The 27,930-nt window shown below is 40.1% G+C and overlaps 1 protein-coding gene across 1 annotated transcript; it reads right to left on the bottom strand.

The window, feature by feature from the left end:
• Window positions 1-3,984: 3,984 nt before the first annotated feature.
• LOC146812112 (uncharacterized) lies at window positions 3,985-27,281 on the bottom strand. The gene is made up of 3 exons (XM_085615132.1): window positions 27,172-27,281; window positions 19,101-23,255; window positions 3,985-4,099 (listed from the first exon to the last, which is right to left on the bottom strand). The coding sequence occupies exons 2-3, from the start codon at window positions 23,210-23,212 to the stop codon at window positions 3,985-3,987; spliced, it is 4,227 nt and encodes a 1,408-aa protein (XP_085471258.1). The 5' UTR covers window positions 23,213-23,255; window positions 27,172-27,281.
• Window positions 27,282-27,930: the final 649 nt, after the last annotated feature.

Genomic DNA, 27,930 nt, shown 5'->3' on the forward strand with positions numbered 1-27,930 from the left:
GGTTAAATCTATTACCACACTTCGCAGCAACAAGATGTAGGTAGTTTAGCTACATTTATCTTCAATGTCACATAGTAAATAGAAAACAGTAAATACAAATAGAAATGTCTTAGTCCAGCTACAAACCTTCTGTAAATCCATCACATCCCTTCCATACTGGAAGTAGGATGTACATTGTGTAACTTCCACACAAGTGTGTGTGAAAAACTCACACTTCCAAGCTTTGAGAAGAAAATAAAAAATGAATATCACACATCTCTCCAAGGGGTGTTGTGGTGAGCAGGCGAAGAGACAACATCACTACCTTACCCATTTGATAGTTCCTCTATGTTTTTCCTGGCTTTAGAGGAACACTGTGCTGTTGTGTGCTAGTACAAATCACAGAATCTCTCACCCGACCAGCATGATGAGCCTCAATCAATTCTATGGCAGCAAGAGTGAAAACTTTGAGGGTCAGGCACTCACTCATTTTAAGAGAGTTAACTTGTATTACTGTTTCTTGTATTTTGACAGTTTCAGGAGAAATAAAATCAACGTTTTCACTCTACTAACATTCATCTACATATTTTTTATTTTGGTCTTGTATGGATATAAACGAAGTAAGTGACATGGGGGAGCCTGATTCGGGGAGTCAAGTTTTGCATCTTCCACCTGAGCCCTGGAAAAGCGTGACCACCTATTGGTACCTACTTGTCTCTCTTTCTTTTAACTTTTTTTTTCACAGGATACAATACAAGACGTATTATAATCGAACAACGCGGGGATGTTGTAAGTACTGGCTACATACACCCTCGCCTTGCAATCTTTAGTATGCATGCATACACAATAAACCTGGTCCTGAAGAAAGCCCTGTTGACCCTCTTGGGCTACCTAAGGTCACTGAAACATGTAGACCACACCCAGGATGACCACAGTAAAAATACATGGGACCAATTAATTATCCCATACATATCCACCATTTTTTTAGCATAAACCGGGAACCCCAAAATATACAAATAAAATTGGAATATTTTTTAGGGGTATACGAAATCCACTATGAAAATCATCGACTGTACTTTTGAGGGATGCCTATGGGAAGTCTTAGGCTCAGTGCAGTGGTGTGGGTTAGTTATGCTGCCAACCCAATAAAAAGCTTATGACAGTTTGGTTCATTGGAAAAAGTTACATCTGGCCTGCTATGTCTCTTCTGTTATGCAAAGTTAAAGCAGATGCAATAGTCCTGAATAAAAAATGTATGTTAAAGCCAAAAAGCTTGAAAGGGAGGATTTTTACTACACCGTGCAAGCATCATGCGGAATACCATTCCAAGATGGACATCTTGAGGTATGTTTACTTTTTTTAATTATATTTATTGTAAGCTTATATATGCTTTTTTGTCTTTTTTACTTGCATTCTTTTAATGTATTTTGAATATGTTTGTTGAGTTTATGTGTGTTTTTTTATGGATGGGTGAGTGGAGGAAAGCAGGAATGAGTTGGTGGGTGGATGACTGCATGAGTGATAGATTGCATATTTGAAGAATCAGGGCGAGATTTAATAGTTGGTGGTCAAACTGTCCTCAAAATTTGTAAATGTCAGTCGGGCTGGCGGACATTTCAAGCATTGACTGGGACCACCGTAAATGCAATTGCTGCCAATGCATTGTGACTTTGGCATATGGCTCTGTCAAACATAACTGAATCGTTCTGCAATGTTACAATTTTATTTTTATTTTCAAAAACAAAACCCCAAAGTGGGATTTTGTTTTTGAAAATAAAAAAATGCAATGCCCCCTCACAATGGGTATTATCTACCATGACGAGGGGGGCATTTTGCAGTTTTTACTGCCCCTTGACACTAGGGTTTTACTGGTGGTAATGGGCAGTAAAAACTGACCCCTGTGTCCGCCCATATAAATTAGGTGGGTGGACATATAGGTCAATATCCAATGGCCCTTACTCCATTGGAGGGGTACAACCACGACAGAGATGGAGAAATGTCTGCTGTTTTACACCAAAGGTCTGCCTGGATTTATATCGGGCGGGCGGCCCAATATGTTGACGGAAAGAGTACTCAGTCACGATGGAGCACCCTTTCTACCATGATATAAATCGGACCCTAAATTCCCAGTTATTGAGGAGGTTCTTTTAGTTCTGAGGCAGACCTACTGGCATTGTGAATCCTTGTTCTATTGTGTACAATAGTTCATGAATGAAGGTGAAATTGGACTGCAGTTCCTTCTGTCTCCTGCTTGTATTTTTAGGACACTTATTTCCACCAGTGTGGCGTATGGACACATAAAGGTGTCAGTTCGTGAGGATTCTGAAAGGTACAAATATTACAGAGAAAATAAATTAAAAAAGATGGCTCGGTAGAACAACAAAAATTAGTAAAAAAGATAAATCTGTGAACAACAAAATCATAACACTAAAAAAGAAAACAGTAAAGAACAAGAATGAATGAAAAATTAGTAGACAGACCATTTTCGTAAAAGAACTGTATCTCCACACACTATTACATTTAGATGATTATAAATCATAAAAAAACAATTTATCAGGTAGAAAAGAGAAATGTCAGATTTCCCCTGCTTGTACAGGGATTTATCAGAGGGGCCCATATGCTTATGTCAATCAAAACTAATTAAAACCATACATATTCCATTATCAGAGATTAGATCAACTGTACTGAATAAATTTGTCACTATAATGTGAGGCCAAGATCAGCGCTCCTGAGAAATTCCTGTATTTTTGATGATCACTTGCTCTTTTGCGAAGAAGGAAAGTGTCCTAATTAAACTACAAAAATGCTACTTTGATTTGAACAGAGATGGCATATCAGACACAAGTCTGGGGGAAAGAAAACCTCGTGGTGCTGAAATGTGTCAGAGCTTGTTCAACTGCTTAAAGTCAGGCTTCCTGGATTAAGAGAGGATGCACTTGGGAAGCACAGTTCTCGTTTCAAGTGGAGCTACAAAGGTAGTGATGGCTTGGCTGCATGCCAGGGAAGGGGCAAAGTGATACACCACTCCCACACACAGGGCCATATGTACAATGAAGTGGCATAGAGAGGCATTAGCCTTCCTGGCTTAACACCTCTTTCCGCGCGCCAGTTCTGAAACGCAAAGCTGTACCATACTTACAAGAATGTGGTGCAGCCTTGCGTTTCCCCCTGCGATGGCGCTACGTTTAGCAACGTAGCGCCAACGCAGGCACCCTTGCACCATAGTGCAAGGGTGTCTGCGTGCAGTGGTGGAGTGTCCATGTGTAGGAAGGTGCCCCTTCCTGCCCATAAACAATCCTAAAATGCCATTCTGTCACTTTCATGTGTGCTGCTTCATGCAGCACACATGAAAGTGACCAAATGGCTTTTTTTTAAAAGATTGTTTATGTACAGGAAGGGACAACTTCCTGTACATAAACAAACCATGGCAATTTGCTTCTTCCATGTGTGCTGCACATGGAAAAAGCAAAAACGAGGAGAAATAATGCATTTCTCCTCGTTTCGCCAACTTAAGACCAGTATTTACCTGATCTTAAATTTGGCGCTGCCTCCTATGTACGCCACCCTTGTACATAGGGGGCAGCGTCAAAATAAATGGGTGTTAACATAGCGTGAAAGGGAGCCTTATTTACAAATGCTAAACATAAAAAAATGCTAACATAGCGTGAAAGGAAGCCTTATTTACAAGGCAGTGTTAAGCCATGTTAAGGGGCTTAACGCGGCCTTGTAAATAAGGCTTAGTCCCTATCGCCACCACAATGTTGGTAATAGTAACATTATGAAGGCGATAAGGGCTTGTACATATGCCCCACCGTATATTTTAGTGCACTTTCTGCAACCAGGGAGCAAAGGAAAACTGGATGGACGCATTCCTCTTCATTCTGGCGAACAAGCATAATGGCATAACATGTTAGATTTGAAGGGCTTGGTTGCCATTCAATGTGTATTAATTTCCTTTAAACTTATATTCTGTAAAGAATACTTTGGTGTACAGCCGTCCGTCTCTCAGGCCGTTTCCTCCAGCACCATGGCTGAACTACTGGCTGCCATATTAAGAGATCTCTGCCAGCCCTGTGGAGATCTCTGTGCCTTCAGTAAAGCTGCCCTCATGGCGGCTCCTCTGAAGGCATTGAAAGTTGAGTGAACAGGTGCCATGTTTCAGGTGGACGTGCATCAAACTTTTTTTGTTTTCCAAAAAATAAACTCTCAGATTTGGAGATTATTTTTGAAAATCAAAAATGTAATGAGCCTGACACCCTGGGAAGTTTCTCCCAGGATGCAGAGGTAGTATTTCTTTTTTTTATTCGGATCAAAACAGCAGGGTTTCCTTAATGGTTCCCAAAGTGAAAAAAGTACACAAGACCATTTGCTCTAAATAGGAGTGGGACAGTGGGCTGATGTACCATCACTAATGGCCCCATCTCCATCAGGCTGTTGGTGTTGATGTAGAGGGTTCTGTCTTCAAAGCCTGCAGGGGCAGCACCCTCAGAAAGAATTGTTCATCTGACTCAGAATAAACCAAGGGTACCATCAGTTTGGCGGATAGGAAGCTTACCATTAAATCATTTGGATAGGAAGGCAATATGGTTCAGCATCTGAGTGCACAACTTGCCACCACTCCAATTTCCAGCCACTTGTATTCAAAGTTCTAAATTAATTTAAGAATTATAGGAGCACTCTACTTAATATTGATATGTTACACTTGTAGAACCATTTTCAACTGTATGAGAACACAATATATTAGACTTCTAGATTCATACAGTCAAGAGTTAAAAAAAATATGGTTACTAAATCCAATTGACTTTAATTCTTATAATGTACCAGTTTATGATTGCTGTATAAGTTACTTTATCCAATATCGTAAAGTGATCATATTCAACTCAGTTGCAACACTACATTAACTATAACTCGCGCCTTCACGATGCACTGTTGATACCGTTCTACATCATCTCACGTATACTATCTAAAATATTATGCACAAGAACAGTTATGCAATTGCAAATCAAATCCTTTGTGAGGACACAGTGCATGGTAGAATGGCGAGTTATAGTTTGTGTAATGTGGTTACAAAGTAGAATACACTGTGTATGGAGGTGCACAAGTTATAATAATTTGAAGATGTTACTTAATAATAAATTAAAGGTATAACTTTAGAAATGCCCATTTTTTTGTAGCTAAAGAATAAAAAGAGTTATATTAACTTGAAGGTAGTGCATAAATGATACATTCCAGGTATAAATATAACTTAGGTATTTGTAATGTTTGTGTATATTGAGTTAGGTTTGTATACAAAGAATAAATAACGTTTTCCTAACTATAACAAAGGTTTATCATTTGTTTTTTTCCATTGAATTTCAATGCTATTTTATTTTTAAGAAAAATGTTTTTGAAATCAGAGAGTTTACTTTTGTTGCCTGAAGTGTTATTAAGTGGAGTCTGGTACACTGTAGTGGAGGATAGTGTTGTAAAGTGTACTGTTGTAGAGTATAGTGTTGTAGAGTGGAGTGAAATAGAGTAGAATTTGGTACTGTAGAGTGGAGTACAGTGGAATAGCACACACTGGAGTGGTGTAGAGTGGAGTGGCATAGAATGGAGTGTTGTACAGTGCAGCATGGTACAGTGCAGTGGCACATAGTGGAGTGACGTAGAGTGAAATAGCATGGAGTATTTTAGAGTGGAGTGGTATACAGTAGAATAGCATACAGTGGAGTGGTGAAGAGAGGAGTGGTGTAGAATGTAGTGTGACATAGTGTAATAGGGTATACAACCTTTACAACGCAACTTTTACAACGCACTACACTTACAACGCATTTTTTACAACGCAACATCCACTACAACGCATTCCATTACAACGCAGGACACTACAACGCATTTTTAAAAACTACCTTTACAACGCATTCCATTACAACGCATACTACCTTTACAACGCATACCATTACAACGCATAATATTACATTAAAACCCCTACACTATCCAACACTTACCCTACTGTTGCACTCCCTGGAGTTAGAATAGTAATTTTTACCCCTATACTATCCAACACTTGCCCTACTGTTGCACCCCCTGGAGTTAGAATAGTAATTTTTACCCCTATACTATCCAACACTTGCCCTACTGTTGCACCCCCTGGAGTTAGAATAGTAATTTTTACCCCTATACTATCCAACACTTGCCCTACTGTTGCACCCCCTGGAGTTAGAATAGTAATTTTTACCCCTATACTATCCAACACTTACCCTACTGTTGCACCCCCTGGAGTTAGAATAGTAATTTTTACCCCTATACTATCCAACACTTGCCCTACTGTTGCACCCCCTGGAGTTAGAATAGTAATTTTTACCCCTATACTATCCAACACTTGCCCTACTGTTGCACCCCCTGGAGTTAGAATAGTAATTTTTACCCCTATACTATCCAACACTTGCCCTACTGTTGCACCCCCTGGAGTTAGAATAGTAATTTTTACCCCTATACTATCCAACACTTGCCCTACTGTTGCACCCCCTGGAGTTAGAATAGTAATTTTTACCCCTATACTATCCAACACTTACCCTACTGTTGCACCCCCTGGAGTAAGAATAGTAATTTTTACCCCTATACTATCCAATACTTACCTTAAATGCAATGTAATATTATGCGTTGTAATGGTATGCGTTGTGAAGGTAGTATGCGTTGTAATGGAATGCGTTGTAAAGGTAGTTTTTAAAAATGCGTTGTAGTGTCCTGCGTTGTAATGGAATGCGATGTAGTGGATGTTGCGTTGTAAAAAATGCGTTGTAAAGGTATGCGTTGTAACGTCATACATCCGTGTAATAGTGTACAGTGGAGGATCATAGAGTGCAGTGGCATAAATCGGAGCAGCATTCAGTGGAGTGAGATACAGTGTAGTGACGAACAGTAGAATAGCTTAGAGTGGAGTGTTGTAGAGTGGAAGGGCCTAGAGTGGAGTGACATATACTGAAGTGGCATGAAGTAGAATAGCAGATGGTGGAACAATATAGAGTTAATTCCACTTCATGCCACTTCACTCTATGTCAATGTAGAGTAGAGTGGCATAGAGTGGAGTGTTGTATAGTGGAATAGCGTAAAGTGTAGTACAGTAGAGTGGACTGACAGAGTAGAGTGGCATAAAGTGCTGTTCCATAGAATTAGGTGATGTACAGTACAATAGCATACAGTGGGTTGTCATAGAGTGGAGTGGCATATAGTGTAGTGGCATACAGTTGATTGTCATAAAATATAGTGGAATACAACGAAATAATGTACAGTGCAAAATATATTATTTTGTGTAAATGGTCATTTTTGGTAGTATGTGTAAATAGTGTTAGTACTTTTAAAGTTTTAATTTTTAAAATACTTAGTTTTAAGAACCATGACCTCCGAATGTAATGCATCTAGTAACCAATACAATCGCTCCCACCTTGACTTCCATTATGAATAAAGCCGTGAGAGCAAGTTGCTATCCACGTATGCGGGGAAAAAAGCGGCAGTCAGGCCTTTACTGAAAAAGTCGAATCTTGATCCCAGTGACTTTACCATCAAATCTCCCTGTACTGGCAATAATCCTGGAAAAGCATCTAAATGTACAGCTTATGCCCCACATTGAACAACACAGTGTGTTTGATGTTTCTCAGTTTGGACTTAGGAACAACCATGGCATGGAAACAGGATTGGTCACAGTGGTGAACACTATTAGATCAATTGTTGATATGGGTCAGGCTGCGGTGCTAATCCTATTGGACTTGTCCAAGACCTTTGCTACCATCTCTCCTTCCATTATGATAGGTCCACTTCAGGGTCTAGGGATCAAAGGTTCCACACTAGACCTACTAAGCTCCATTCTCACAAATGGATCGTAGATGGCGACAATCGACTAATTCAAGACAGACTATTTCACCCCGTCATGTGGGGTTCCTCAGGGATCTTCCCTGAGTCTAACCTTATTTTAATATGTGTGTATCCCCACTAGCGAAACTGATCCAGACGTTTGGACTATAGTAACTGTCATGCGCCAATGCTACCCAATTAATTGTCTCTATCACTAAAGACAATGATTCTGTCTCAGCCAACTTCAACAACTGTATGAAGATGGTGGTTAAGTGGATGAGAGATAACTGCTTGCAATTGAATGGAGAAAAGACGGGCATCCAAATTTTAGGTAATCAGCCATCCACCTGGAACAGCAATTGGTGGCCAGGGATGCTGGGATCATTGCCGATCCCCACTGACTCAGCAAAAAATCTAGGTGTGATTCTGAACACTAAGCTGACTTTTGGCCGACAGGTGAACCGCACAGTCTCCACCTGTTTCTGCACAGTCTTTGCTTTCATTCCAACATCTGCAAATAATTTCCTTGACCTCCGGGCCAAGGCCAGCACTCTCCCCAGCAGCGCCACCTGGTTGACGACCGCGCTCACAGCCGAGCCCTCCACCCGTGTAGGGTTTGAGCCAGCAGCCCGCCCCTGCACCTCTGGCTCGCTGTAGGCTCTCCTGGTTTCTCCCCCCTGATTCCGCTTGCGTACTGGTATTCTTTTTCGCTTCAATTACTGTCTGATTATTGTGCCCCTAGTGTTGCTCTGCCCCTGATTTCCGTTTGCTCACTGTTATTTCGTTTTGTTTCTCATTTTCGTTTTACCTACTGCTTGCTTATTGTGCCCTTGCTGTTGCTCTGCTTCTCCCCTGTTCCCGCCACTGTGGCTCTGCCCCTGACCCAGCTGCTCCCGCCTCCATGCCTCTGCTCCCGTCCCCCCTCCCCTACATTGGACGCGTGCAGCGGGCGCGCCTAAGGCATGCCCGTCTGTGCTTGTCTATGCCTGGACAGCGCCCAGAGCCAGACCCGCTGGCCCCCACGAACACCATATCGCCCGACTTCGCTACAATGCCAACACCCTCCGCGAACTCAACACCGGCCGTTAATCGAACTGCTTCCAGGCCAGCCCAAAACTCACCCACGGACCCTTCACCTGCCGTAGCTGCAGCTTCACCAGCCGCTGAACACCTACACATCCTACCCCACCTGTCAGAGCAGAACGCAACCACCTCAGATGCATACTATTCAACACCCACTCTGTCCACAAGCACGCCATCGAACTCTGGGACTCAGCCTCCCCGAATGTCGCCTTCCTAACAAAAACCTGGATGAACCCCTCCTCGGCACCCGACTTCGCCATAGCCATCCCACCTGGATACAAGATCACTAGAAGGGACTGCACCAACAAACCAGGAGGACGAATCACCATCATCTACAGGAATACCCTCAGAGTCTTGACCTGCACAGCAGACACCTCCAGCACCGCCGAACACCTGCACTTCCAGATCCACACCGATCCCAACACCACCCTTAGAGTAACACTCATTTACAGACCCCCGTACCCTGGCCACAGTTCATCGATGCCATCACCGACATAGTCAGCACGCACGCCCTCGCTTCCACAGACTACATCCTCCTCGGAGACCTGAATTTCCATCTCGAGAACGCTGACGACAGCAACTCCATCGCTCCACTCGATAACCTCACCAACCTCGGACTCAAACAGCTCATCACCACCCCCACCCACACCACCGGACACACACTCTACCCCATCCTCTCTGCCAGCAACCACGTATTCTTTAGCCACACCACCAAACTCCACTGGACTGACTACTGCTGCATCCACTTCACCTTCAAGAAACCCAACGCGCACCACCACCCACAACGGATTCCCTACAGCTGGAACAAGGTCACGGAAGACTAGCTCATCACCACCCTCACCCGAGACCCACCAACAGACACCACGACACAGCCGCCCGCAACCTCAGGCAATAGATCGATGACTGCGCCAACACTCTCGCCCCGACCAAAAAAAACCTCAAACAGATGCACCGACAGAAAGGCCAGCTGGTTTACCACCGACCTCCAGGAATCCAAGCGGGCTTGCCGAAGACTCGAGAAAAAGTGGCGCCTTGAACAGACTCTGGACAACCACGCAGCCCTAAAGAATGCCAGCCGCAAGCACCACCAACTCATTCAAGCCACCAAAAGGACCTCCTTCAAGGAACGCATCAACAACAAGGCACACAACAGCAAAGAGCTAATCAACATCGTGAAGGAACTCTGCAACCCCAGCTCCAATGACATCCCATCATCGCAAGACCTATGCGACTCCTTAGCCACCTTCTTTCACCGCAAGATTGCAGACATCCATGACAGCTTCAGTGCCCAGACCCTCCCCACAACCACTGACACCGCAGTCTCACCACTCCCCTGCCTCTCCAACCGCCTGCTCTCCTGGTCCCACGTCAACGATGACGACACCATCAAAACCATGAAAACCATCCAATCTGGCTCACCATCTGACCCCTGCCCTCACCACATCTTCAACAAAGCAAACAGCATCATCGCACCCCAACTTCGGAGGATCATTACTAGCTCCTTTGAGACCGCCACCTTCCCGGAAAGCTGGAAGCGCGCCGAGATCAACGCCCTACTCAAAAAACCCACAGCAGACCCAAAGGACCTCAAGAACTTCTGGCCCATCTCCCTGCTTCTGTTCCCTGTGAAAGTCATCGAGAAGATCGTCAACGAACAACTAACCCACTTCCTCGAGGAGAACAACATCCTGGACCCGTCCCAATCTGGATTCTGCAGCAATCACTGCACCAAAACCGCCCTCATCGCTGCCACAGACGACATCAGGACCCTACTGAACAACGGCGAAACCGTGGCCCTCATCCTTCTGGACCTCTCGGCTGCCTTCAACACCGTCTGCCACCACACCCTACGCACAACAGGATGCAGGAATACGTGACAAAGCCCTGGACTGGACCACCTCCTTCCTCACCGACAGAACCCAGAGTGTTCGCATCCCCTCATTCCACTCTGAAGCCACCAAGATCATCTGCGGCGTGCGCCAAGGTTCATCACTCAGCCCCACCCTTTTCAACGTCTACATGGCACTGCTCGCCAACATCGTCCGCTCGCACAACCTCAACATCATCTCCTACGCCGACGACACTCAGCTGATCCTCTCGCTCACCAAGAACCCCGCCACCGCCAAAACCAACCTCCATGAAGGAATGAAGGCCGTCGCCTACTGGATGCAGAACAGTTGCCTGAAACTTAACTCAGACAAGACAGATGTCCTCATCCTCTGCTCCACCCCCTCCGCCTGGAACGAATATTGGTGGCCAGCTGCCCTGGGAGCTGCACCCACATCCACCAACCACGCTCGCAACCTGGGGTTCATTTGGACTCATCGCTCTCAATGACCCAGCAAGTCAACTCCGTCTCCTCCTCCTGCTTCAACACCCTCCGCATGCTCCGCAAGATCTACAGATGGATCCCCACCGGAACCAGAAGGACGTTCACCCATACCCTTGTCAGCAGCAGACTGGACTACGGCAATGCCCTCTATGCAGAAAACACAGCCAAACTCCAGAAAAGACTCCAATGCATACAGAACGCCTCCGCACACCTCATCCTCGACATACCCACATCACCGCCCACCTGAAAGACCTGCACTGGATCCCAGTCAACAAGAGGATCACCTTCAAGCTGCTCACCCACGCTCACAAAGCAATCCAAAATGCCGGACCAGCATACCTCAACAAACGTCTCACCTTCTACACCCCGAACCGCCAGCTTCATTCCGCCTAGCTCATCCTCGCCACCGTCCCACGCATCCACAGGACCTCCACCAGTGGCAGATCCTTCTCCTACCTCACCGCCAAGACATGAAACACCCTACCCACTCAGCTGCGCCAGACCCAGGACCTGCTTACCTTCAGGAGACTTCTCAAATCCTGGCTATTCAAGCAGTAGCTGCACCCCCCCCCCCCCCCAGCGCCTTGAGACCCTCACGGGTTATTAGTGCGCTCTACAAATGATTGATTGATTGATTGATTGATTGATTGATTGATTGATTGAAACAGGTTGTGCTGGCACTTATATCGTACAGGCTTGACTACTGTCATGGTCTCTATCTTGGTATAAACAAGTCAGCCTAGACCAAGTTGCAAACAGTACAAAATGCAAGATTAATTTTAGACATCCCTAAATACCAGTCAGTATCAGACAAATTAATCAAGCTGCCCTGGCTACCAGTGCAAAAGCACGTTACGTTTAAATCGTTATGCCTTGCTCACAAGGCTTTACATACCTCGGACCCTGAAGCAATGAGATCTATGTTCCAGTGGTATGTCCCTACCTGACATCTTTGTTTGGCAAGTCGAAGCTTTTCACAGCTGAACTACCTAGTCTTTAGCACCTAGACAGCTCTGGGGATGTGTGATCTGATAAATCTAATTTCATTCATTCATATAGTGTGCCGCTGCATACCGCAATACGTTCACGGTATACCGCAGTATATGCATATGATAAGGCAGTATGTGATTGGCTAATGCCTATGTTTACTAAAGGTAAAATGCACCCATATTTTACTCAGCACATTTAGTCTGCATTCTGTGTTCTCCAATTCGCTGCATTCTAGGTTAGGGTCTTAGATCTAGGTCAGCAGTGGTTTGATTGTTGTTTCGTACCTATTACCACTTTACTAAAGTGTTACTAGGTAGAGAAATGTATTTATAATTATCTATATGTTTATACTGCAGTTTAGGGAAAGCTGCACATTTTTTTTCAGTTTATTAAGTAGTGCAGTAATTTGTAGGTATTACCACATTTTTTAGTGAATGTTCAAATATATTAAAAATGGAAAATACACTGTAGTACACTATATTTGTAAAACGTAGGGTACTAGAGTGGATTTTTTTTAGTATATATGTGTGTGTGTGTATATATATATATTCACTGAAAAAACCATAGGTTTCACACACGTTATAGTTAGGAATTAGCATTTAAAAAACCTTAGAAATTTAGTGAAAAAACCATAGGTTTCACACATGTTATAGTTAGCTGGACATTTTACTCGTAAAAAACCAATGAAATTGCCCCGTTATAGTTAGTTCAGCTAACTATAACTCGCGCGCCCGCAATGCACTGCTGATGACGTCACATATTACATCACTCATGACATGGTCAGTGACATCACTCATGACATCACTGATGACATCTCAAATGACATCACTGATGACCTCACTGATGACATCATCCAGTGAATGTGTGTTTTTCTGAAAATTAAATATGTTTTATATATGTATATCTCAAGGTTGATGGAAGAATAAATGGGTATATTACTGTCTAAATGGATGATTTGTTTTTGAAAAATTGATTGTGTAACTGACTGATTAAGTGTATCATAGTGAATACATGGCTTAGTGAGTAATGTTTAAATATGTAAATATCTGTATCAGTCTCTCACTTTGTGTATAAGTGGCTGCATGGGTTGGTGAGTAGCTACATGGGTGTCTATATAGGTTATTAGTTGTTTTTTTGAGTATCAGTCTGAGTGTCTGCATGGTTCGGTGGGGGGTATTACGTAGTGCATCGGTGCATGAATGAGTGACTCACTGTTTGTATGTGTTGAACAGAGCATGTGTGCAGGACTGCATGGGTGGATGAGTGTGTGTATGGGTGTGTTAGTGAGTGAATGACTGTCTCAATAGTGTCTTTATGAGTGACTACATATGTTTTAAACTAGTATATGTGACTATTGGTGTATATATGTGAGTATATGTGAGAGTGAGAGATTGAAAGAGTTCCTGTATGAATAAGTATGTGTTTCTATAAGTGATTGTTTAAAAGACTAAGTATGTGTAAGTTTCCGTAGAAGTAAGTGTGGTGGTGTGTGTATAACTGTATATGCAAGTAAATGTATGTTTGATTCTTTATTAGCATGAGTGACTATGTGTGTGAGTAACTCTATGGATGAGTGGCATTGTGTAACAGGATGTATAGATGTATGAGTACATATGATGAGTGAGTACATGTATGAGTGACTGTATAGGACTGTTGGTGAATGAGTGGATGTGTATGTGGATCTTAGAATTACTGAAGAGGTTGTTGTAACTGGTATTGGTATGTCCATTGTTTTGAAATTTTTAGTCTCTATTTTTGAATGTGTGTATCAAAGCTTATATTAAGGTGAGAGGAGGTCTGCCACTCTATCACAAGGATGATGTCATCAGTGAGGTCATCAGTGATGTCATTTGAGATGTCATCAGTGATGTCATGAGTGATGTCACTGACCATGTCATGAGTGATGTAATATGTGACGTCATCAGCAGTGCATTGCGGGCGCGCGAGTTATAGTTAGCTGAACTAACTATAACGGGGCAATTTCATTGGTTTTTTACGAGTAAAATGTCCAGCTAACTATAACATGTGTGAAACCTATGGTTTTTTCACTAAATTTCTAAGGTTTTTTAAATGCTAATTCCTAACTATAACGTGTGTGAAACCTATGGTTTTTTCAGTGAATTTCTAAGGTTTTTTAAATGCTAATTCCTAACTATAACGTGTGTGAAACCCATGGTTTTTTCAGTGAATTTGCAAGGTTTTTTAAATGCTAATTCCTAACTATAACGTGTGTGAAACCCATGGTTTTTTCAGTGAATTTGCAAGGTTTTTTAAATGCTTTTTTTTTTTTATATTCTTCATTTTTTTCAAACATATTTTTATTTTAATTTTCTTATCTTTTATAAAGACTATGCTTTAATTTTTAAAATCCTTAAATATTTTTTTTATATATATTTTTTAAAATAAACATGTAAAATTTATTTCCAGATTTTTTTTTTTTTTTTTTTTTTTTTTTATAGTACGCGTACCGTAAGCTCACGGTAAGCGTACGGTTTACGCAACGTCCGTAATCTATCTACGCTGCTTGCGTATAGTTACGCACTTTGCGTAGCCGCGCGTACTGCGCGTGGGACGCGTGCGCGCTTACGCAACACGCGCACGTTACGCGGAAGTGCCGGGAAATGACTGTTATGCGCATGTGCGCAAGCGCGTGTCTTTTTTACGCGCACGCGTACTTTTTGCCGTAAGCGCACCGTAAGCGTACCGTAAGCGTACGGTAGGTCATGTGATCTTGAAACACAACTTTTGATTGGTTGAAACTACTTTCAGTTCTAGAACTCTCCTACACCACACCCATTCCCCTCATTTCTGCTTGTGATCCCTTAGGAGAAGGAGCTGGTTTGTCTTTGGGATACGATGGCAGAACAGCAGAGCCCTTCTGAGAGTGAGGCTAGCACCAGCAGCACTGTCTTGAGGCAGAGAGCGAGGAAAGTAAAGCCTTCTTATGTTTGGGATTTTTTTACTTTTCCAGAAGGCCAGCAAAAGGTGAATGCACCCTTAGTTACTTGCATTCTGTGTAAGCGTGTACTTTCTAGAGGTAATCCTGACAGGAAGTATTCCTTTGGGAATCACACCATGATGAGGCACCTCAAAGAAGTACACAGAAGGACACATGGTCATCTTTTTGGAGGTAACTCTTCAGAAAGACGAGCCAGTACATCCACAGCAGCTCAGCCTGGACCATCATCTGCAGGGCAGACTCCTTCTTCTGCAGGTCAGGTGAGCCCTTCATCTGTGGGGGGAGAATCTCCTTTTGCTGGCCCTCTGGAAATTAACCCTCGGTTTGCGAGGGTTGAAGTACGGTGCGCCACTTGTCACGATCTAATTACTTATAGGGAGACCAGTGTTTCCCTGGTGAACAGTAAAATAGATCAGCACACTTGTCGTACCGTCTAATATTCCCAATCTTTCTTTCCTCTGTCCCTGCATGAACACAACGGTTCTTTTAAGAGCCAACCTTATCTTTCATCTTTTTTTTTCTTTTTTTTTAAAAACTTTTTTTTTTTTTTACCGTACGCGTACGGTAAGCGTACCTTTTTTTTTATTTTTTAAAAAAAACACTAAAAATCATTTTTCACATTACAAGGTCCTTGAAAGACTACAATTATTACTATTGACTTACCATACTCACTGAAAAAAATATTTATTCATTTGTTTTTTTAAAAAATAGTTTTTAAAATGGTTGTAGTTTACGAAAATTTTCTATATCGATCTGAAAAAAAAGAAAAAAGTATTAATATTTTTAAAACATTTTATAATACAGTACACATATTTACATTTTTTTCCAAAAAATATTTTTGCCTTATTTTTGCTGTTTTCAGAATATATTGCATTTCACTATAAATTGTGAAAGCAATTGCATTCATCATTTTACAGCGGGCAAAAAAAAATAACAATCTCAAAGATTGTATTAAAAAAGCCCAGAATCTCTTCTCACTTAAACTTATCATTACAGAAATGCATATTATTCTTAAAAAATGTCATCTAAAAACAATACTTTTTTCTTTAAAATACCGTCTGATATTTTTGTTTCAGAAGTACATTCACAATAATATATCTCAAATAACTCCAAAATACATCTGATTTTATTTCCTTTAGGCCAAATAGTATTTTTTATTCTTTCCCTGGAATAAATTTCCAAGGGAAAACCATTAAAATTCTAAAGTTTAATCTGTCCAGATCTCACCGATTCTCTGTAACATTTTGGTTCACGAAAATTTTTCGAATAATTTATTTAGTCCACAATAGAATTGCTTACTTTTCCACATGGCCAAATAGTAATTTTTGAAATCATTTTTGAAAAAATTTCCAGTGGCAGTCCAATAACATTCCAAAATTTAAAATGTGCAGAAGTTACCGATAATCTCTAAATTATTGGTTTTTCAAAATTGCATTAAAAATTTAAAAAGTCCACATTACAATTGGTTATCTTTCCTTTAGGCCAAATGATAATTTTAAAAATCTTTTTTCTACAAAATTGCAATGGTAATCCTGTAAAATGGTAAAATTATTTTGTCCAGATCTTGCCAAGTCTCTCTAAAATTTAGGTTTCAGGAAGATTAGATAGGAATTTGCTAAATCAAAAGGCAAACGTTGTTTGAAAATCAATTGGGAATCATTACACAGTGTCCATCCTTTTTCACATTTGAGATAAACTGTGTAATGTCCAGAAGTAACAGTAGGTCCATCATGGAAAATTATTGCAACAGTTACAAAAGTTTTTCCTGAAATTGATAATTGCTGTCCTGTAAACTTCTTTATTAAAGTATCCAATTTTGATCCATCAGCTCTACATCGTTGCATCATTAAAATTACATACTGTCCGTATTCCCTTAAAATTAATGTTGATAACATGTCAGAATTACACTCACCACATTTCATGCTATGATTAGCATCTTTAACTAAGTTTGCAAAAGTGACTGTTTTACTCTCTGGCAATGTCAAATAAATAAACCTTTCATTATCAACAATAGAACCACTTATATTATAACAATTATCACAACTATGTTCCCATTTATAAGAGAGACCAAAAAAAATGTCAATGGGAACTCCTTCTTCTTCCACTACCTGAAGAAAATACATCAAAAATTCGTGAGCATCTTGCTGTTCATTTTGAGAAAACTGTGTTCGTCCTGAACATACATCTAAAAGTTTTCTAATATCAGTAGCACTTTCTATTTGAGTTTTATCTTTACTCAGCTTTTGAAAAAGGAGACTGAGCTCTGAACAGAATCTTTTTCCCTGATTTATTATTATCTGCTCTTGCAAACTTTCCAGATAAAAAGCAACATTCAGCACTACATTTGCGTAGCAGTTGACACCAGAGCTATTTTCAAAATGACATCCTACAACCTGTTCTTCATTTTCCTTATTCTTTTTGCTTGCAATTACATCACTCCTCTTTTTTTTCCTCTTCTCTACATCTTCATTACAGATATTCTCATTTCTCCTTTTACGAGAAACTACACGTTTCTCCAACACAGGATACTGACCTAAATGAGGAGCATAGCTTCTTCTTAATCTATTATACTCCTTTACACAGTTTGTATCAGCACTAACTTTGGAGTCATCGAAGTCTATCATGAATAAACCTGATAATGTTTTGACTCGTGACAAAGCAACATATGCCATACCTTCTTTGAACACACTAGATCCAATGTTCACAAATGCACAATCTACAGTCAATCCTTGAGACTTGTGAATAGTTACAGCATATGCTAGAGAAAACGGAAACTGCTTCCTACGTACATATAAGTCTTTCACAAGCATGAAACGAACTGAACAACGACAAATGTCTTTAACTTCCTCTATCTGATCAAATTTTATTTTTAACCATTCAATTCCATCTTTTTTCTGATAATTAATAAAACCCACAACTCTTCCCATCGCTCCATTTACTAAGCCTTTTTCAACATCCAAATTTCTCCTTAAAAACACTCTACAGTTCATGCAAACATATAGATTTTTTTCTAATCCTGCTGTTTTGGAGATGTTCTTCTCTAGTGAGTCCAATTTATTTTTCAGTTTGCCTGTTACTGTGACAGTAATTCTTCCATCCTCAATTTTGTCCACTGCTTCCAATTTCCTGATCTCTTCCTTTTCCAATTTCAAAAGCTCCTCATTGAATATTGAGCATTCACGTAGAGTTGGCATTAAGCAGATGACACTTTTGTTTTCTGCAATGTTCTTGTATATCTTCTCTGCAACTATTTCTTCCTTTGGAAATAAATTATGTAGCAGCCGAGTCTGTAATGCTTTTTTGCCAGCTTCTGTGAGTAGTCCAATCCTGATATCTTTCAGAATACTTCCATATTCTTCATCGTTTGCTTGCCTCATATTAGTTGTAAGTTCCTTGTACTCAAAGAAGGACCAAATATTTGTATTACCGATGCTTCCCAATGACTTCTTCGTGTCTTCATGTGTCACAGTATTAAACACTGGTTGTCCTTTAACCGGAGTAAGTTGCAAAAGATCCCCAAAAACTATGACGTGTTTTCCACCAAATAACACGTCATAGTCTGTCTTCAAAATTTGCTGCATTCTTAAATGCACAAAGGCAAGCATTAAGTTTGATACCATGCTCACCTCATCAATAATGAGAACTTGCATCTTCTTCAATACTCTTGAAACTTCCAAGCATGCTTCTCCAGTTAGCTTGTTGAATTGTATTTTGTTCTCATGCTCCACTGGTAACATTAGCAAACGATGTAAGGTGATTCCTTTTATGTTATATGCTGCTAACCCAGTTGGAGCAGTAACTACACAAGACAAAGTAGAATCTGTTTTTTGCTTTAGGTAGCTTCTGATGACTTTAATTAGGAAACTTTTTCCAGTGCCAGCTTGTCCGCTTACATACATCCTGATTGGATGAAATGATGTGCATGAGCACTCTTTTTTTTCATGTAGAAATCCGTGATCAATTTTGTTTTTGATCTCTTCATAAATTTGTTGCTGCTCTTGATTCAGTTGTCTTTCCAAATTTTCTAAGTCTATAAATTCTTCTTGAGCTTGATTCATAGCCGTTTCCACTTCATTCATGGCTATTGATGCTTCATTTTCAACGATTGGTTGTCCTAGGGGATCTTGACTGTATGTTCCTGAACTTTGGCTGTCCTGAGAACTGTCTCTAGCAATTTCTGCTGCAATTGTAGTTTCCTGTTCAATTTCTTCATTTAACATTTGCAGATAAGTTGAGAATGTACTGCATTGTATGCTGTCTTTGCAAGCATTAAAAGAATCTTCATAGCTCTGGAATTCTCCCAGTAGTTCATCCTCTGAACGCCATGGTTTAAACAACTGTAAAAGAGCCAAGTAGTAAAATTCTTTCTTGTCGGTAGTGTCGCAACTCAGCTTCCGGTGATTTATCAAACTTCCTTTGGTTTGCTTCACCAAACATCCTTCTTCACCAACGACTTTATATTTTCCATTATTGATGTCTTCTGCAGCTTTCCGTGAATAAATGTAGTTCTGCAGCACTTCATAGAGACACATGTTCTCCAGATGATGACTTCTCTTGGGATAATATGTGTCCAACATGTTTGTTTTCAATATATCTGTACTTTCAGGTTCGAACTGTGCCAAATATTCAATTTCTCCAACAGATTTCAGTACCCGATTTCTCATTGCTGCAAGGCCTAAACTTGCCCAAATTATTCTTCTTGACTTCGAGTAGAGACTTGCAGAAGATAATCTATCTGAACATTCGTAGGATCCAATTTCTCGATGCGATAACATCTTCAAACTGAAACTGTACAGCTTCTTACTGACAGTCTTCTCGTGAGAAATCTCTTCCCACATTTCCTTCAATTCTGTTTTTTCTGATTTCGTAATGTAAGACGTTACATATCGAGCAACAGCAATGGAATTGTCAGCAACATACTGTATATCCATGTTAGCGTTCCACATGGATAAAATGACTGGGTTGTAGTCATTTATATTTTTTGATTCTTCTTTTCTTTTAAGGTTGTAGGTATTCTTAGGTGATTTTCTTGTGATAGTATGTCTCACAGCTGACATAAAACTGTTGACTCTTCCATTTGTAAGAACAGGTCTAGGAAATCCAAATCGACATTTAGTGTAGTATTTTTCTTTGCTCTTGTATTTCCGTCGACAGTATTTTCCACACCGATGACTTTGGAAACGTAGAACTTGCTCCTTTAACTTGTACTCTTCTGTGCTTTTAGGTATAGCACATGTTGCATATTCTTCAATGTAAGATAACACTGCTTCATCAGTATCTGTTCCAAACTTTGGGGCATCCTTGATCCACAGCAGCATATGAATATGAGGAGCACCTCTTGCCTGGTACTCTTTTCTCCAAAAGAAATCCACTACTTCTCCAAGGGGTGGATTTTTTTTATTGCAGATGAAGGACATCATAGCCTCAAATCTATGATTGAAATATCTGCAAACATTAACCGGATCCAATGAGCACAGTTCTCCTGCTGTCTTGTATTCGATGTTTTCAATGTTTGAATTGGCCTCTCGTAGAAAATCCAGTAAATCATCCCAAGCGTACTCGGCGCAGCTTAGGGTAAGGAACCATGTTGGTGTTCCTAAATTGCGTAACATGCATTTTAGTTCACCATGGCGTCGGTACCAATATTCATTTGTCCCACGCTGACAAGCCATCAGATTGATCAGTTGTGTTTCCAAATGATCATCTCGGTGCTGCACTTTCTCCATAAAATCCTTAGCAGACACATTTTGTAAATGTACTCCACTTTTTAAAATGTGATTTACTGCATAAGACAGTGCAGACAAGTCGCTTTCAAATAAAAGATGGAACAAATAAGGGATACTTTGTCGAAATCTGGGATCTTCAGCATATAGTCTTGTAGTCCGATACTCAGAAGCTGGAATCTGTTCCGGACGTTCATCGTATCGTCCTCCTTTTCCTTTAGGAAACAGCTGAGGAAAACATCGAGCTTCCAAGCTCTCCTCCCATACACTCACGGGATTTCCTTTTGCTTTCTTCATCTGAAAGAGATCAATATTGTCTCCCATAACTTCTTTCGAATGGAGAGGATGTATGCTAAAATGTTCATAAATTTCTTCTTCCTTTGACTTGTCCACTTTTTCAATTTGTCCACTTGGTGTTTCTGTATCTCCTTGTAAATCTTCTTCTTCTTCTTCTTCTACTATATAAATTGATTCATACCATTTGTTATTTTTTTTCAAATACAAATTTGCTCTTTGTACTTTCCGCACATCTACCAGCTCCTGCCAAATCTTCTTATTCTTTGTAGGTACACCATTAACCAGAATAATTAATGGTTCAGTTTCCAAAGTATCCGCATCAATAGTTTCCATATTTTTTTTCAAATCCAAGGGCAAATACACCACTCTACCTTTTAAACCTCTCAGTAAATCTGAAGGAGGTAATTTACCAGTTTTGGGCTCCATACGTACTATGGTCTGGAACGGATGAACACATTGAATGAGTATAGACTCATATGTATTTAATTCAGAAAGTTCAGCAGGAATAGCATCCAATTCTAAATTATTATGTACAGCTCTGGTCGGCATTCTATTTTCCTCTAACTTGTTGTAGCAGTATTTACAAATACGCTGATCTTCACCCAATTCAAAACAATTTTCAAGAAATATATATGTTGCAAAATCCATCCACTTATAATTATCTTCATTTTCACTCTTTCTGTAGAGATCAACATTCCTAGTTTGTTTTCTATAATGAGTTCTGCGGCAACAAATACAAGTAACATTTGGTCTTTCATTAGAGACTATTGCAAATTTTGTTATGTGATCATTAAATGTCTTACTTACACAAGGTTCTACATTCTCTTCCACTTCTGCCTCATTTACTGTGTCCTTCTCTGCACTGTTTTGTTCAGGACCAAAGTAACAAAACTGAATTTCATCAACAACCTTCTCTACATCTGATACCGTTCCTCGGAACAGAGCCCTATTCAATTCATTTAACTTTATTGCTGGACTTTTGGCAAAATACAACCGTCTCACAAACTTTCTCATTTCAGTATGATGAACAGCCAGCATCCTAAAATGATGGAAAACACTATTGCACACTTTTCTAGATAGACAAGCAAGAGAATGACCCTGCAAACCAGTATTCTCTCTCACTCTGCATGGATCCAGACTTTGAAGCACCTTAATCTTTTGTTTTACACTTTTTTTACTATATTCTCTTAGAAACTCTCGAAATCTGTCAATAGATTCCTGACGCACAGTGCAAATACTACTACAATTCCAAGTGTACACTGGGGCTTTAGGACGTCTCCCCATTGCCTCATCTGCCATCACTTGTACCTCATCTCTTGGAACCATTATCTCCTTCTCCATTATGCAACCATTTTTTACTTCGTATGAACGACCTCTGGTGTCAACTGCATGCAGCAAACTATTACTTTGAAAATAGCTCTCTTCATTAAAAAAAGGTTCACTACTTGAGCTATGCATCCACTTTCCTAAAAACACTTTACAAAAATTTGTTCTGTTCACTACTCTTTTGCTTTTGCTTTGTGATTTCAGTACATTAACCATTTTATCTAATGTACGCATCCTATTCAAAATTAATATGAATAGTTTCCTTTTTAATTCTAATGCCTTTGCTGCAATGGCTTCAATTTCTTTTTTTCTCTTATAATATTTAGCCTTTTGCTTATATTTCTTTATATCCTTTATCAAATTGGACATAACTCTTCTCTGAAACATTTTTCTACGTATCTCTTTAAATGCTGTTTTTCTGTTTATGTTAAACTTTTCAATTGCAGAAGGTATATTTGCATTAACTAAATCCTCAATTTTTTGCTGTTCTGTAGGTTTTGTTACATTTTTCCGAGAACAGACATTTTGTACATTTTTGTTTGTTTTCAATATTTTGTTTAGGAATTGTCTTTTTTGCTTACCAGAAGATTTTTTCTTTTTCCCAACATCAGCATCTTCTACTAACTTTGGTCCTCCAGTTGTCCTCAAATATAGTTTTTTTTTTAGCGTTTTTTGAACTCGAGATGTTGTAGGCATCTTAAATTTTGTTCACTGTTCTTCAGCAATACCTGCAAAAAAACTAAAAAAAAAATTCTTTATTGTATTTAAATATATTACTACATTTCTTTTCACAATAGTCACAAAACGAAATTTCTTTGCCAATTTGAATGCACACAAACTCCTCTTTTTTTTTGGGCAAGTGAAAATCTGTATAACAAACTGTCACATTATGAAACCAAGCTGTTTTTTTTTCAGACCACCACCGTGTGTATTCTCTGTGACTGCCTACACTCCAGCAGGGGCAACCAGCCTTAGTGATGCTGAATGTATTTGCATTACAGACTTAAACCTGAAAACCCCACTCGCTTCTAATTACTGTGCATGACTATACATGGCAAGCACATGGGTGTGTGCTAAACCTCTGCTTCTTCCCCCAAAAATTCGCTCCTCTTTTCCATCTACTGCAACTGTGAAATCACCAGAGCAAGACGCAATACATTTCTGCCTATAATTCTTCTATGCACACAGAGTCATGTTTTCACATTAGTGCCAAAACGAAATTTCTTTGCCAATTTGAAAGCACACTTACTGCTCTTTTTTTTTCGGGGGCAAGTGTATATCTCTTTTTTCAATTTGAAATCACTTTTACAGACTGACACATTCTGAAACCTTTTTTTTAAATTTATTTAAATGCACATGTCCAAGCAGTTTTTTTTTCAGACCACCACCGTGTGTATTCTCTGTGACTGCCTACACTCCAGCAGGGGCAACCAGCCTTAGTGATGCTGAATGTATTTGCATTACAGACTTAAACCTGAAAACCCCACTCGCTTCTAATTACTGTGCATGACTATACATGGCAAGCACATGGGTGTGTGCTAAACCTCTGCTTCTTCCCCCAAAAATTCGCTCCTCTTTTCCATCTACTGCAACTGTGAAATCACCAGAGCAAGACGCAATACATTTCTGCCTATAATTCTTCTATGCACACAGAGTCATGTTTTCACATTAGTGCCAAAACGAAATTTCTTTGCCAATTTGAAAGCACACTTACTGCTCTTTTTTTTTCGGGCCAAGTGAAAATCTCTTTTTACACTTTGAAATCACTTTTACAGACTGACACATTCTGAAACCTTTTTTTTTAAATTTATTTAAATGCACATGTCCAAGCTGTTTTTTTTTCAGACCACCACCGTGTGTATTCTCTGTGACTGCCTACACTCCAGCAGGGGCAACCAGCCTTAGTGATGCTGAATGTTTTTGCATTACAGACTTAAACCTGAAAACCCCACTCGCTTCTAATTACTGTGCATGACTATACATGGCAAGCACATGGGTGTGTGCTAAACCTCTGCTTCTTCCCCCAAAAATTCGCTCCTCTTTTCCATCTACTGCAACTGTGAAATCACCAGAGCAAGACGCAATACATTTCTGCCTATAATTCTTCTATGCACACAGAGTCATGTTTTCACATTAGTGCCAAAACGAAATTTCTTTGCCAATTTGAAAGCACACTTACTGCTCTTTTTTTTTCGGGCCAAGTGAAAATCTCTTTTTACACTTTGAAATCACTTTTACAGACTGACACATTCTGAAACCTTTTTTTTAAAATTTATTTAAATGCACATGTCCAAGCTGTTTTTTTTTCAGACCACCACCGTGTGTATTCTCTGTGACTGCCTACACTCCAGCAGGGGCAACCAGCCTCAGTGATGCTGAATGTTTTTGCATTACAGACTTAAACCTGAAAACCCCACTCGCTTCTAATTACTGTGCATGACTATACATGGCAAGCACATGGGTGTGTGCTAAACCTCTGCTTCTTCCCCCAAAAATTCGCTCCTCTTTTCCATCTACTGCAACTGTGAAATCACCAGAGCAAGACGCAATACATTTCTGCCTATAATTCTTCTATGCACACACAGTCATGTTTTCACATTAGTGCCAAAACGAAATTTCTTTGCCAATTTGAAAGCACACTTACTGCTCTTTTTTTTTCGGGCCAAGTGAAAATCTCTTTTTACACTTTGAAATCACTTTTACAGACTGACACATTCTGAAACCTTTTTTTTTAAATTTATTTAAATGCACATGTCCAAGCTGTTTTTTTTTCAGACCACCACCGTGTGTATTCTCTGTGACTGCCTACACTCCAGCAGGGGCAACCAGCCTTAGTGATGCTGAATGTATTTGCATTACAGACTTAAACCTGAAAACCCCACTCGCTTCTAATTACTGTGCATGACTATACATGGCAAGCACATGGGTGTGTGCTAAACCTCTGCTTCTTCCCCCAAAAATTCGCTCCTCTTTTCCATCTACTGCAACTGTGAAATCACCAGAGCAAGACGCAATACATTTCTGCCTATAATTCTTCTATGCACACAGAGTCATGTTTTCACATTAGTGCCAAAACGAAATTTCTTTGCCAATTTGAAAGCACACTTACTGCTCTTTTTTTTTCGGGGCCAAGTGAAAATCTCTTTTTACACTTTGAAATCACTTTTACAGACTGACACATTCTGAAACCTTTTTTTTTAAATTTATTTAAATGCACATGTCCAAGCTGTTTTTTTTTCAGACCACCACCGTGTGTATTCTCTGTGACTGCCTACACTCCAGCAGGGGCAACCAGCCTTAGTGATGCTGAATGTTTTTGCATTACAGACTTAAACCTGAAAACCCCACTCGCTTCTAATTACTGTGCATGACTATACATGGCAAGCACATGGGTGTGTGCTAAACCTCTGCTTCTTCCCCCAAAAATTCGCTCCTCTTTTCCATCTACTGCAACTGTGAAATCACCAGAGCAAGACGCAATACATTTCTGCCTATAATTCTTCTATGCACACAGAGTCATGTTTTCACATTAGTGCCAAAACGAAATTTCTTTGCCAATTTGAAAGCACACTTACTGCTCTTTTTTTTTCGGGCCAAGTGAAAATCTCTTTTTACACTTTGAAATCACTTTTACAGACTGACACATTCTGAAACCTTTTTTTTTAAATTTATTTAAATGCACATGTCCAAGCTGTTTTTTTTTCAGACCACCACCGTGTGTATTCTCTGTGACTGCCTACACTCCAGCAGGGGCAACCAGCCTTAGTGATGCTGAATGTTTTTGCATTACAGACTTAAACCTGAAAACCCCACTCGCTTCTAATTACTGTGCATGACTATACATGGCAAGCACATGGGTGTGTGCTAAACCTCTGCTTCATCCCCCAAAAATTCGCTCCTCTTTTCCATCTACTGCAACTGTGAAATCCCCAGAGCAAGACGCAATACATTTCTGCCTATAATTCTTCTATGCACACAGAGTCATGTTTTCACATTAGTGCCAAAACGAAATTTCTTTGCCAATTTGAAAGCACACTTACTGCTCTTTTTTTTTCGGGGGCAAGTGTATATCTCTTTTTTCAATTTGAAATCACTTTTACAGACTGACACATTCTGAAACCTTTTTTTTAAATTTATTTAAATGCACATGTCCAAGCAGTTTTTTTTTCAGACCACCACCGTGTGTATTCTCTGTGACTGCCTACACTCCAGCAGGGGCAACCAGCCTTAGTGATGCTGAATGTATTTGCATTACAGACTTAAACCTGAAAACCCCACTCGCTTCTAATTACTGTGCATGACTATACATGGCAAGCACATGGGTGTGTGCTAAACCTCTGCTTCTTCCCCCAAAAATTCGCTCCTCTTTTCCATCTACTGCAACTGTGAAATCACCAGAGCAAGACGCAATACATTTCTGCCTATAATTCTTCTATGCACACACAGTCATGTTTTCACATTAGTGCCAAAACGAAATTTCTTTGCCAATTTGAAAGCACACTTACTGCTCTTTTTTTTTCGGGCCAAGTGAAAATCTCTTTTACAGACTGACACATTATGAATCCACCATGTGTAACTACAACAAAAACAATTCCCATTTCTATTATTCATTTCTTAAGTTACCACATACATCCCCTCTCAAACTGTAAACTCACCTTTAGAATTAGTTAGTTGTGAAAGAAATGTGTCACTCAAACAGCAGATTATCAGAGCCAGGATCTCTGTTCTGTACACCTCTCTCCTCTCAGCAGAACCAGATAATGGCAAACTTTCCCTCTATTTTTCCACACATATACATGTAAGTTTCAAATCTCAGTGCTTCCCCCTTTTTTTCAAATGTAATGACACATTTCTATTGGTTGAAAACCAACCCTTTTCCAAAAGTACCCTGCCCCCAACTTGACTTCTGCCTAGTACCCTTCCCCCAACTTGACTTCTGCCTGCTACCATAGCAACAGCTCATGGAACACTGCTGTGTGCAGTTAGGTCAGAAGTTCGACACACAATGTTTCAATTCCACAGAGCAAGAGTGCTTGACTTTTCAAACCTAACTGCAAATCCATAGTACTGTTCTTTGGTTACACATTTTTTTGTACCAATACAAAACATGCTTCTATTAATTTTCACATACAGCCTAGTTTTTTTTCTAGAATGGTATGAAACAGCCAATCAGTTCTTTTTGTTTTGTAAAAAATATGTATGCCTCCATTTCCAAACTGTCTTTCTTTTCATATTGCCATTCTACTGAAAGACACCTCCTGAGTGCATCCAGTTCTCCTTTGAAGATGTTCACAGTGTGGATTGTAGGGCACAGCTATGTCTTCTGGAGTGAAAAGTTTGCAGAGAAAACAGATATGGTGAGAGACCTTGCTTTGCCAAATGTAGACATTAAATGGATTGGTCAGAGAGGGTTA

Source organism: Triturus cristatus, chromosome 7 (assembly GCF_964204655.1).
Source record: "Triturus cristatus chromosome 7, aTriCri1.1, whole genome shotgun sequence".
In the NCBI taxonomy this organism is placed as follows: Eukaryota; Metazoa; Chordata; class Amphibia; order Caudata; family Salamandridae; genus Triturus; species Triturus cristatus.

Bases quoted from the DNA above. Each gene is read 5' to 3' on its own strand.
- LOC146812112 (XM_085615132.1), bottom strand. From the start codon at position 23,212: ATGCCTACAACATCTCGAGTTCAAAAAACGCTAAAAAAAAAACTATAT. The intron at 4,100-19,100 runs GTGCTCATGCAC...CAATGCCTTCAG, and splicing joins TTTCTACATGAAAAAAAAGA to AGGAGCCGCCATGAGGGCAG.